General features: G+C 43.1%; 1 protein-coding gene across 7 annotated transcripts in view; it reads right to left on the reverse strand.

Moving 5' to 3' along the window:
* Window positions 1-8565, reverse strand: part of LOC109910208 (transmembrane protein 216) — a 35298-nt gene extending 26733 nt beyond the window's left edge. For 2 of the 7 annotated variants that reach the window (XR_004204245.1, XM_031797874.1), the window contains exon 1: window positions 619-905. Coding sequence is in view for 4 of the 7 variants with exons in the window: in XM_031797874.1 (XP_031653734.1) it covers window positions 619-696 (78 nt within the window). In the remaining 3 variants the exon portion in view is untranslated. Of the gene's footprint in view, window positions 1-618; window positions 906-1249; window positions 2115-3437; window positions 3640-4787; window positions 4881-5017; window positions 5112-8095; window positions 8110-8473 lie in introns of those variants that run through there. The other 5 variants (XM_031797871.1, XM_031797873.1, XM_031797875.1 and 2 more) reach the window with 4 other exon arrangements.
* Window positions 8566-13906: the final 5341 nt, after the last annotated feature.

A 13906-nucleotide genomic window follows, 5' to 3' on the forward strand; every position in this document is an offset into this window, starting at 1 on the left:
AAAAAATTATAAAATGGTGTTGACTAGCATACTGTTAAAGGATGTGGCCCACAGATTTTATACTTTTATTATAATTATTTGTACAGTAGTATCACCCCAGTTTTAAATAGGCCCATTGTGTAATCATGCTTCAATTAACATTTTCTTTCTTTCTTTTTTAAATGCTAAGGTTTAATTAAGAAATAGGACCGGCCTACTTGGTGGGACCCTCATTTATAGTGCATAGGATTTCATTTGTAGAAACAACAAATTAGGTAGTTATAGAAACAAAAAAAATCACCGTGATAAAATTACCTATAAAATATAATATGATGCTCCCAATTACCAAGCATCTAATCTGGTTTGTTCAACGGAGATCCAATCATTATTTTAGTGTGTCCAGCTAAGGACCCCAAACAAATCTAGCTACCAAAATCTTGCCGACCCCGGGTTTTCCTAGAGGTTTTGGGAGGGGTCAGCCCTTTGATTTGTCTCAGCATAGTTTACGTACAACGAAGAAGCCAAACATTTCCATGGAAAAATAAAAACGTGTCACCTTGATCTCGCTCCGACGACTATGTTACTTCTGTAATCTTGGAAAAATGTCTAAAATACACGTAACGGGAGAGCATCTATTACCTGCATTTTCTGCGTATCCCTCGCCTCTTCCCCACATCCCTCCATCTGCACCAGTCCGGATGATGAAGACTGTAGCATTATTCACCCTTGCCGATAACGAATCTAATATCTTGGCCTGTATAATATCCTATTATAGAAAGAAAATAACTAAGCTACTTCTAACAACAACTGGCAAGTCCACTGATATGCCTTAGAAATAAATAGCATTTTATGTCTATATGGGATGGATGACTGCTACCGCTATTCAGGCACACTGGATCCTTTCGCTGACAGCATCACCGCCCCCCCTTCCGCCCGTTCCCCCCATACAGGGTTGATTGCGCATGCATCCTTACGTCGTATTCGTCCACATTTGCTGATGAACATAAAAGCTTCACCCCATCAGATTGATTGTGCATTGTAATTAGGGATAAACGTTTTATTCAATGTCTTCAACTGTTAAATGTTTTAAAAAATATTATCATAATAACTGCCCATCTCTCCAGAGATTGACAAAAATGTATCAACGTTGCTTCAGAATGTTCAACAACCCTGTTCTATGCAATTAGGATCTGGGTTTAACCACAGGCTGCTGGGGGGATTCAGCAAATCAGGCATATAAATTACTCAAGGAAAAAAGTCCTCTGGTGAATGAATGAATGAGGAATTGTATTTATTACAGTAAATAATGAAATATAGTGCTCTGAATCAACAACAACAAAAATTGTACAAATACATTCCATTATCAGGCACAGCAGATGGAATAACCTCATGAGACAATCCCATTGGTGCTGCTAGTACCATACAAGATTGACAGTTGATACAAAAACAGGTAAAAAATAATAATAATAATAAAATAGATGACATTTCATCGTTACAAAAATATTAATATTTTGGCTATTAACAGACAATATAAAAACTACAACATGTGGGATTTAAACATGTTCACATAACAATCCTGGTGAAAAACCTTTCTTCATTCCTCTTTAAACGATGTGGAACATTGCAGCATTCCTCTTGAAACGATGTGGAACATTGCAGCATTCCTCTTGAAACGATGTGGAACATTGCCGCATTCCTCTTGAAACGATGTGGAACATTGCAGCATTCCTCTTGAAACGATGTGGAACATTGCAGCATTCCTCTTGAAACGATGTGGAACATTGCCGCATTCCTCTTGAAACGATGTGGAACATTGCAGCATTCCTCTTGAAACGATGTGGAACATTGCAGCATTCCTCTTGAAACGATGTGGAACATTGCAGCATTCCTCTTGAAACGATGTGGAACATTGCAGCATTCCTCTTGAAACGATGTGGAACATTGCAGCATTCCTCTTGAAACGATGTGGAACATTGCAGCATTCCTCTTGAAACGATGTGGAACATTGCAGCATTCCTCCTGAAACGATGTGGAACATTGCAGCATTCCTCTTGAAACGATGTGGAACATTGCAGCATTCCTCTTGAAACAGTGTGGAACATTGCAGCATTCCTCTTCCTCAGTACACCTTTGACCTGACCAGCAAAATGGAGGAAAAACTGATGAGAATGAAACACTGAGTAGATCAGGACACATCCAGCATCACTGATATAGGATCTTTACAGTGAAACGCTACGCAAGGTCACATCCAGCATCACTGTTATAGGACCTTTACAGTGAAACGCTACGCAAGGTCACATCCAGCATCACTGATATAGGATCTTTACAGTGAAACGCTACGCAAGGACACATCCAGCATCACTGATATAGGATCTTTACAGTGAAACGCTACGCAAGGTCACATCCAGCATCACTGATATAGGATCTTTACAGTGAAACATTATGCAAGGTCACATCCAGCATTACTGATATAGGACCTTTATAGTGAAACATTATGCAAGGTCACATCCAGCATCACTGATATAGGACCTTTATAGTGAAACATTATGCAAGGTCACATCCAGCATCACTGATATAGGACCTTTATAGTGAAACATTATGCAAGGTCACATCCAGCATCACTGATATAGGACCTTTATAGTGAAACATTATGCAAGGTCACATCCAGCATCACTGATATAGGACCTTTACAGTGAAACATTATGCAAGGTCACAGCTGAAGCGCAAAGCATAATACATTCATTGATCAATAATCAACAATTGTTGAGGCCTAAAACCAAGGAATCTACCCAGGTATGTCATGCCTAGCCTGGGTGCCAGTCTCTTTCTCCAGTAGGAGAAACATGTCATGCCTAGCCTGGGTACCAGTTTGTTTTTGCTCTCTTGCCAACCCTTTAAATGTAAATTCCATAAGGAGTTGGCAAGAGAGTAGAAACAGACTGGTACCCAGGCTATGCCATGTCATGTTTCTCCTACTATAGAAAGAGACTGGTACCCAGGCTAGGTCATGTCATGTTTCTCCTACTGGAGAAAGAGACTGGTACCCAGGCTATGCCATGTCATGTTTCTCCTACTATAGAAACAGACTGGTACCCAGGCTATGCCATGTCATGTTTCTCCTACTGGAGAAAGAGACTGGTACCCAGGCTATGCCATGTCATGTTTCTCCTACTATAGAAACAGACTGGTCCCCAGGCTATGCCATGTCATGTTTCTCCTACTATAGAAAGAGACTGGTCCCCAGGCTATGCCATGTCATGTTTCTCCTACTATAGAAAGAGACTGGTCCCCAGGCTATGCCATGTCATGTTTCTCCTACTATAGAAAGAGACTGGTACGCCGGCTAGGTCATGTCATGTTTCTCCTACCTGGAGAAAGAGACTGGTACCCAGGCTATGCCATGTTTATTCTTGCTGGAGAAAGCCTGGGTACCAGTTTATAGGTCATATTTCTCCTACCTGGAGAAAGCAGATATGGACATGATTCCTAGCAGCATCTCCAGACTGTAGAAGCAGAGTAACACAGCATTAAGGATGAACTCCAGGCGCAGGACGAAGGTCTGCAGCATCAGGTAGTACACAGACAGCACTGTGCACGGCACCAGGACGAGCACACTCACTGACATGGCCAGAGAACGCTCTGTTAAGTTCCCCTTCCAACCTGGAACAAGTGTGGGTGGAAAAAAATGTTAGCACATGATCTTAAGGAAGGACATATAGCATAGTCCTACGGTAGGTGCCAAATAGAACTACCAGATGCCATTATGGCAATAAATATGACAAGTAATAAGCACACAATGTAGGCTATATAATGTGAATATTCTTGTTTTAATGAACATGTATCATTCTACATCATGTGATGATGCAGAGACATACCTCTAGCCCAGAATACAGCTTAACTAAACACAAACCAAACCATCCCATCCCCATCACCATCCCCATCCCCATCCCCATCCCATTATTCTACACCATGTGATGATGCAGAGACATACCTCTAGCCCAGAATACAGCTTAACTAAACACAAACCATCCCCATCCCCATCCCCAGCCCCAGCTCCATCCCCATCCCCATCCCAGCCCCATCCCCATCCCCATCCCCATCCCCAGCCCCTCCCCATCCCCAGCTCCATCCCCATCCCCATCCCCATCCCCATCCCCTCCCCATCCCATCCCATCCCCATCCCCATCCCATCCCATCCCATCCCATTATTCTACACCATGTGATGATGCAGAGACATACCTCTAGCCCAGAATACAGCTTAACTAAACACAAACCATCCCATCCCCATCCCCATCCCATCCCCATCCCATCCCCAGCCCCATCCCCATCCCCAGCCCCATCCCCAGCTCCATCCCCAGCCCCAGCCCCATCCCCAGCCCCATCCCCATCCCATCCCCATCCCCAGCCCCAGCCCCATCCCCATCCCATCCCCATCCCATCCCATCCCATCCCATTATTCTACACCATGTGATGATGCAGAGACATACCTCTAGCCCAGAATACAGCTTAACTAAACACAAACCATCCCCATCCCCATCCCCATCCCCATCCCCATCCCCATCCCCATCCCCATCCCATCCCATCCCATCCCCATCCCCATCCCCAGCCCCATCCCCAGCTCCATCCCCAGCCCCATCCCCAGCCCCATCCCCATCCCCACCCAAGCCCCATCCCCAGCCCCATCCCCAGCCCCATCCCCATCCCCAGCCCCATCCCATCCCCATCCCCATCCCATCCCATTATTCTACACCATGTGATGATGCAGAGACATACCTCTAGCCCAGAATACAGCTTAACTAAACACAAACCGTAAAATATTCGGAGGGACTCAAGGCCCAGGAAAACAAGTAGTAGCCCAACGTCCAACGTGAGACTTGCTGGTGGATATGGTAACAACAATCCTGTGGAAATACAAAAAGGCATATTTAGAAATCAGTCATTTTGCTTTTAGCCTTGACACTGGGTTTGCAGGCAGTGAGTGATCGATTAAACATTACTTTATGTCCCCATTGTGTGACCATTTGAGTAGACGACAAACCTTTGTAAACAAACATCAGAACCTCAGCAAGGAAGTAGGCAGCAAAATACCAGCTGTTGAGGTAGAACAGGACCTGCAGTGGTGTGGAAGACAACTGAGATGTGTCGTTAAGGTCATATCGAAGACTTGCAAATGGTAGCCCACTGGCAGATGATATAACCAAGGGTCTATGATATGAGTAGGCAGGGCAAACCCATTTTGGTGATTTCTGGTAGCCTTTATCATCAAAATAAATCACTGCACATTTTTGGACTCACTCGGCAGTTTCCCCGTGAGTAAGTCCAATACCATTGGAAATTCATGTTGAAAGTTCAATTTATATCCCTAAAACTTAAGTTGAAAGTGATGCTGTTGCTGCTTCCTGTTGACAAAACATTTAGATCAATAGCTGAATGTAAAAACACAGTTAACGTGTCCAAATCAATAACCAACATGCAGAAACAGTTTGTAATATATTGAAAACCTAAACATAAAATGTACTGTCTACACATAAAACAATACTAATCATATTACTTGTATTTTTTAAATAAGCACCTTAAAAACTGCACACGCACCAAAAACCCTGTTGTTTTAAAAATAAATCACTCACATCGATTAAGGGGGTGGGGGATAAAATCTGGTAAAAACCACATAATTTTACTCACTGGTTAGACAACAACCTGCAGAAGACAGTCAGCTACATTTTGGAATGTTGCATTTTGATATGTGGGACACAAACAGAAAGAGAAACGCAAAACACTTGTCAATCCCTCCAATCGGTTATCACGTTGAAATCAATAGTTTGAGAGGAGGGAGATGAGGTTGCACTTCCTGTTAAAACTAACACAGCTCAAAAACCACACGGAATCTGGGACTAATGTGTACATCACTGGTTACAGGACAATTTGTAGGAGACACCTAGCTACATTCTGAAGTGTTGCATTTTGATTCAAGTGGGTCGACAACGCGGTAAGCGTAATGCAATCGTTTTTTTTTTTTTCACTTCCATCGATATCACATTGAAATGAATTGAATAAGGAGCAAACGTTTGCTGTGTATGCACTGTTTAAACAAACACTTTTCAAAGGCCACACGGAATCTGAGAAAAAATATTCACATCACTTGTAAAGAAGAGAATTTGTTGAAGACAGTCGTCAAAATTCTAGAATGTCGGAGGGAGATAACCATTTTAATTTAAACCAATCACAGTAAGGTACTTATCTGTTACCCCGATATGATTTGATATTGATATTAAAAGGGCTGCATTGTACCTTTAAAAATGTGTTCTAAGTGTTCTAAGTCCTGCAACAGACAGGCGCATATAACAAAATGAACTGTACCAACCCACATATATTAACCTGTTTAAAGCAATCGATTTAAATCTATTCGTGATGACAGTGAACTTTTATATTATCATCACCAATCTGAAGAAAAAAGGACCTTGTATCTCCACAAAAAAAATGTACGTGTTGAAAATGTGAGCTTGTGTAATGTAGTAACATAAACCTTGGGGAAATTGGCATAAAGTAAAAATAATCAAATACAACTAAATAATTCAATACTTAAATTTAGGATGATGGTAAACCAAGCACACTCAGAGTTTTTTTTTATTACAACAATGACATCTATGTCTTCCTACTTAACCATGGAGAGTTTAAAAATACACCTAAGCAAACTTTTACTGTGCTCTCTAGACTAGTAGTTCTCCAAGTGGGGTATGCGGAGGTACTGCAAGGGCATGATAAAATAAATAAAAAGATATACACTACTGTTCAAAAGTTTGGGGTCACTTAGAAATGCCCTTGTTTTTTTTATTAAAGAAAATCACATTTTTGTCCATTAAAATAACAGAAATACAGTGTAGACATTGTTAATCTTTGTAAATTACTATTGTAGCTGGAAACGGCTGATAAAAAAAAAAATGGAATATCTACATAGGCTTACAGAGGCCCATTATCAGCAACCATCACTCCTGTGTTCCAATGGCACGTTGTGTTAGCTAATCCAAGTTTATAATTTTAAAAGGCAAATTGATCATTAGAAAACCCTTTTGCAATTATGTTAGCACAGCTGAAAACTGATGTGCTGATTGAAGCAATAAAACTAGCCTTCTTTAAACTAGTTGAGAATAAATGCACTGTAATTTAAAAATGTAATCCTTAGTTACTAAAAGCATTTTTGGTATGGAATACCATGATATACTAATCAATTCTTGAAGAATAAAACTTATAAAGGCCTCATGAGGTTAGCTCAACTGTTGTACCCCATCAGAACCTAAAATTGCTTTACTTAAAAAAAATCTCTGTTCGTAAACAGTATAAATGTAAACAAACACGGCGGCAGGGTAGCCTAGTGGTTAGAGCGTTGGATCCGGAAGGTTGCAAGTTCAAACCCCCGAGCAGACAAGGTACAAATCTGTCGTTCTGCCCCTGAACAGGCAGTTAAACCCACTGTTCCTAGGCCGTCATTGAAAATAAGAATTTGTTCTTAACTGACTTGCCTAGTAAAGGTAAAATAAAAAAAACACTGTATAGCCTCAAAACATTGGTTACATTTCTCCAGGCCAATCCCTCAGCTTTCTACCAAAACAGTGCTTTATTATTGTGTCAAATAAGTACTCCAGCTTTAAAACGGCAACGTTTTCTCGCTGCCTCGTGGCATATTGTGTAGAATTTCAGGATATTAGCTTAAACGGCGAAATTCTCTCTCGATACCAAGTGGTGGGCTTGAAAAATGTTCCTTCCCGGAGCCTGAGACTTGCTTCAGCCAGCCATGCACTGCCGACGTCATTGTAAAACTCATTGAATGCTATTTATTTTTTATTTTGATGTCACTTGGGTTATGAGAAACCGTTTTTGAGAACCCCTGCTCTAGACTAGAGCTTCCATAGTGAGTGTGAAGCAGCCTAAACCTAAGCTTTGACGTCCCTAACGTTATGTCCCAAATCGGTACCCATAGGGCTCTGGTCAGAAGTAGTGCACTATATAAGGAATAAAGATGCAGACTAACGTTAGCTGTCACAGTAGCTAATGAAATAGCTGACGTTAACTAGCTATTAAATGCAGCTTCTACATTACAACAAAAAAAAACAAAGGATACAATTGGATGTTTTCCTGCAAGAATGAGACAAATGAGCAGTTAAACAAGTCTTATTCTAAATCCTCCCATTTCATATTAATTATGTACATGCTTACAGTGATGTTTTTCCAAAATGTCTGATTAGCACGCTTGCTTAAACATTTAACATGCTGTCGCTGTTCGTGATAGAATGCTAGGTAGCGAACATTCTCTAGCTAGCTAAGTGGCTAGCCAGTTAGTAGATAACGTTACTTCTCCCATGCTAAAGCCTACTAAAAAGTAAATTATCTTGAAACTGATAGCGCAACTCATATCCACGTTATGACAAGCGATTAATAACCAGAGACATTTATCGTTCACAAGTTGTCTGCACATTTATGAAAACTATTTCCCACTCACCAGACACCGCCATGTTTATTTACCATGGAGACAGACGCCGCACCCATAGAGATAGATAGAATAACAACCAGTGAAGAACAAACACCATTGTAAATACAACCCATATTTATGCTTATTTACTTTCCCTTGTGTACCCTTAACCATTTGTACATAATTACAACACTGTATATATACGTAATATTACATTTGTAATGTCTTTATTGTTTTGAAACTTCTGTATGTGTAATGTTTGCTGTAAATTTTTTATTGTTTATTTCACTTTTGTATATTATCTACCTCAAATGCTTTGGCAATGTTAACACATTTCCCATGGCAATAAAGCCCCTTGAATTGAAATTGAGTTGATAGAGAACTCTAGTCCCAAAAGTCTGTTTTAGCATGGGCAGAGCCAACGTCCCAGTCAGTATTATGACGTCATCACCCAACGTCACCGCCTGTAAAGAAAAATACTGTGGTTACCTAGGTTACCCCCATTTGGCTCATAGCAACAACAAACAAAAAATATATATTTTCCAAACGCAATGTTCTTGTTGTCTGTTTGTTTTAGTTGATTACACAGCTATATTTAAGAAAAGTACATGTTTAAATGACTTTTCAACAATTGTCTGCTCTTAAGCGTTCTCACTACTTAGAAAAGCGTAATATTGTAGGGCTTTCCTCATGCCCTACAATATTACGCTAGCAACCAGAACATCACGCTAGCAACCAGAACATTAAGCTAGCCAATACCAAACAACAAACAAACGGACTGTACAGCTACAAGTAGTGAGTGGAAACGGAGGACACTAAACAAGTTAAATGTATTTCCTGTGGTGAAATGTTTTCCACACACATAGCTATGTGTAGCCTACTTGGACACCGGGTCCACACATTTCCTATTCTCCCAGGCTGAATACCCTGAAGCCACAGGGCTATTCTCCCAGGCTGGATACCCTGAAGCCACAGGGCTCTTCTCCCAGGCTGGATACCCTGAAGCCACAGGGCTCTTCTCCTAGGCTGAATACCCTGAAGCCACAGGGCTCTTCTCCCAGGCTGGATACCCTGAAGCCACAGGGCTCTTCTCCCAGGCTGGATACCCTGAAGCCACAGGGCTCTTCTCCCAGACTGAATACCCTGAAGCTACTGGGCTCTTCTCCCAGGCTGAATACCCTGAAGCCACAGGGCTCTTCTCCCAGGCTGGATACCCTGAAGCCACAGGGCTCTTCTCGCAGGCTGAATACCCTGAAGCCACAGGGCTCTTCTCGCAGGCTGAATACCCTGAAGCCACAGGGCTCTTCTCCCAGGCTGAATACCCTGAAGCCACAGGGCTCTTCTCCCAGGCTGAATACCCTGAAGCCACAGGGCTCTTCTCCCAGGCTGAATACCCTGAAGCCACAGGGCTCTTCTCGCAGGCTGAATACCCTGAAGCCACAGGGCTCTTCTCCCAGACTGAATACCCTGAAGCCACAGGGCTCTTCTCCCAGGCTGAATACCCTGAAGCCACAGGGCTCTTCTCCCAGGCTGGATACCCTGAAGCCACAGGGCTCTTCTCCCAGACTGAATACCCTGAAGCCACAGGGCTCTTCTCCCAGGCTGGATACCCTGAAGCCACAGGGCTCTTCTCGCAGGCTGAATACCCTGAAGCCACAGGGCTCTTCTCGCAGGCTGAATACCCTGAAGCCACAGGGCTCTTCTCCCAGGCTGAATACCCTGAAGCCACAGGGCTCTTCTCCCAGGCTGAATACCCTGAAGCCACAGGGCTCTTCTCCCAGGCTGAATACCCTGAAGCCACAGGGCTCTTCTCGCAGGCTGAATACCCTGAAGCCACAGGGCTCTTCTCCCAGACTGAATACCCTGAAGCCACAGGGCTCTTCTCCCAGGCTGAATACCCTGAAGCCACAGGGCTCTTCTCCCAGACTGAATACCCTGAAGCCACAGGGCTCTTCTCCCAGGCTGAATACCCTGAAGCTACTGGGCTCTTCTCCCAGGCTGAATACCCTGAAGCCACAGGGCTCTTCTCCCAGGCTGGATACCCTGAAGCCACAGGGCTCTTCTCCCAGGCTGAATACCCTGAAGCTACTGGGCTCTTCTCCCAGGCTGAATACCCTGAAGCCACAGGGCTCTTCTCCCAGGCTGGATACCCTGAAACCACAGGGCTCTTCTCCCAGGCTGGATACCCTGAAGCCACAGGGCTCTTGTCACATACACCTGGTTAGCAGATGTTAATGCAAGTGTAGCGAAATGCTTGTGCTTCTAGTTCTGACCATGTAGTAATATCTAGCAAGTAATCTAACCTAACAATTTCACAACAACTACCTTATACACACAAGTGTAAATGAATGAATAAGAATATGTACATAAAAAATATATGAATGAGCGATGGCTGAACGGCATAGGCAAGATGCAGTAGATGGGATAGAGTACAGTATATACATATGAGATGCGTAATGTAGGGTATGTAAACATTATATAAAGTGCCATTGTTTATTTACAATGATGGCCTACCAGAAGGCCTCCTGCAGGGACAGGGCCCTGGGATTAAATTTAAAAAAATAAATATAGAACAAAACACACATCACAACAAGAGTGATAACACTACATAAAGAGAGACCTAAGACAACAACATAGCAAGGCAGCAACACATGGCAACACAGCATGGTAGCAACAAAACATAACAACAACATGGTAGCAGCACAAAACATGGTACAAACATTATTGGGCATGGACAATAGCACAAAGGGTAAGAAGATAGAGAAAACAAAACATTACACAAAGCAGCCACAACTGTCAGTAAGAGTGTCCATGATTGAGTCTTTGGATTTAGAGATTGAGATACAACTGTCCAGTTTGAGTGTTTGTTGCAGCGCGTTCCAGTCGCTAGCTGCAGCAAGCTGAAAAGAGGAGTGACCTAGGGATGTGTGCGCTTTGGGGACCTTTAACAGAATGTGACTGGCAGAACGGGTGTTGTATGTGGAGGATGAGGTCTGTAGATATCAGATAGGGGGAGTGAGGCCTAAGAGGGTTTAATAAATAAGCATCAACCAGTGGGTCTTGCGACGGGTATACAGAGATGACCAGTTTACAGAGGAGTATAGAGTGCAGTGGTGTGTCCTATAAGGAGCATTGGTGGCACATCTAATGGCCAAATGGTAAAGAACATCTACCTGACAATCTATAAATTATGCCTCTGTAATATAGCATGGGTAGGATGGTCATCTGAATCAGGGTTAGTTTGGCAGCTGGGGTGAAAGAGGAGCGATTACGATAGAGGAAACCAAGTCTAGATTTAACTTTAGCCTGCAGCTTTGATATGTGCTGAGAGAAGGACAGTGCGCCGTCTAGCCATACTCCAAAGGACCTGTATGAGGTGACTACCTCATGCTCTAAACCCTCAAGAGGTAGTAATAACACCTTGGGAGGAGGGGCATTCTTCTTACCAAACCACATTACCTTTGTTTTGGAGGTGTTCTGAACAACGTTAAGGGTAGAGAAAGCTTGTTGGACACTAAGAAAGCTTTATTGTAGAGCATTTAACACAACATTTGGGGAGGGGCAAGAGTATAAGACTATCATCAGCATGGATGAGAGAGCTTCCTACTACCTGAACTATGTTTTTGATGTAAATTGAGAAGAGCATGGGGTGTAGAATCGAGCCTTGGGGTACTCCCTTGGTGACAGGTAGTGGCTGAGACAGCAGATTTTCTGACTTTATACACTACACTCTTTGAGAGAGGTAGTTAGCAAACGAGCCCAAAGCTCCATCAGAGACACCAATACTCCTTAGCTGGCCCACAAGAAGGGAATGGTCTACCGTATCAAAAGCTTTGACCAAGTCAATAAAAATAGCAGCACAATATTGCTTAGAATCAAGGGCAATAGTGACATCATTGAGGACCTTTAAGGTTGCAGTGACACATCCATAACCTGAGCGAAAACCATACCCAAGAGAATACTATAGACATCAAGAAAGCCAGTCAGTTGATTATTGACAAGTTTTTCCAACACTTTTGATAAACAGGGCAAAATAGAAATAGGCCTATAACAGTTAGGATCAGCTTGATCTCCCTCTTTAAATAAAGGATGAGCCGTGGCTGCCTTCCAAGCAATGGGAACCTCCCCAGATAGGAGAGACAGGTTAAAAAGATCAGTTTGGCGATGATAGGGGCAGCAACCTTAAAGAAGAAAGGGTCTAAACCATCTGACACGTTTTTTTGGGGGGGTCAAGTGTAAGGAGCCCCTTTAGCACCTCGGACTCATTGACCGCCTGCAGGGGAAAACTTTGTAGCTGGGCAAAAATGGGGAGAAGCATCGGGGATAGTCGCATTGGAAGGGGTGGGAGATGAGGAAATGTTGGACGGGCAAGGAGGCATGGCTGAGTCAAATAGGAATCCTGACTTAATGAAGTGTTGATTAAAGAGCTCAGCCATGTGCTTCTTGTCAGTAACAACCACAACATTAAGGGACATTGGCAGCTGTGAAGAGGAGGGTTTATTCTCCAGGTCTTTAACCGTTTTCCAGAACTTCTTGGGGTTAGACCCACAGAGAGAGAACTGCTCCTTAAAGTAACTAACTTTGGCCTTCCGGATAGCCTGAGTACATACACAGGGTGTACTGGTACTGAGTCAGTGTGCCGGGGTACAGGCTAGTCAGTAATTTGTGCATGTAGGTAGAAGTAAAGTGACTATGCATTGATAATAAACAGTGAGTAACAGCTGTGTAAAATACCCGAAGCGAGCATAAAAGGCATTTAGCTCATCTGGTAGGCTTGCGTCACTGGGCAGCTTGCGGCTGGATTTCCCTTTGTAGTCTGTAATAGTTTTCAAGTCCTGTCACATCCGATGAGCATCAGAGCCGGTGTAGTGGGATTCAATCTTAATCCTGTATTGACGCTTTGCCTGTTTGATGGTTCGTCTGAGGGCGTAGCAGAATTTCTTATAAGCGTCCGGATTAGTGTCCCACTCCTTGAAAGCGACAGTTCCTTTAGCTCGATGCGGATGTTGCCTGTAATCCATGGCATCTGGTTGAGATAGGTACGTACGGTCAACTGTGGGGACGTCGTCGGTGCACTTATTGATGAAGCCTATGACTGAGGTGGTATACTCCTCGATGCCATTTGATGAATCCCGGAACATATTCCAGTCTGTGCTAGCAAAACAGTCTTGTAGTGTAGCATCCGCATCATCTGATCACCTCCGTATAGAGCGAGTCACTTGTACTTCCTGCTTTAGTTTTTGCTTGTAAGCAGGAATCAGGATAGAATTATGGTCAGATTTTCCAAATGGAGGGCGAAGAAGAGCTTTGTATTCGTCTCCATGTGTGGACATCCTTCTGGTTGTGCGTGACATGCTGTTAGAAATGAGGTCAAACGGATTTAAGTTTGCGGCCCCAACGAGCACCATTTCTGGATGATAATTTTCTTGTTTGATTATGGCCTTATACAGCTGGTTGAGTGCG

This window comes from Oncorhynchus kisutch, linkage group LG19 (genome assembly GCF_002021735.2).
Source record: "Oncorhynchus kisutch isolate 150728-3 linkage group LG19, Okis_V2, whole genome shotgun sequence".
In the NCBI taxonomy this organism is placed as follows: Eukaryota; Metazoa; Chordata; class Actinopteri; order Salmoniformes; family Salmonidae; genus Oncorhynchus; species Oncorhynchus kisutch.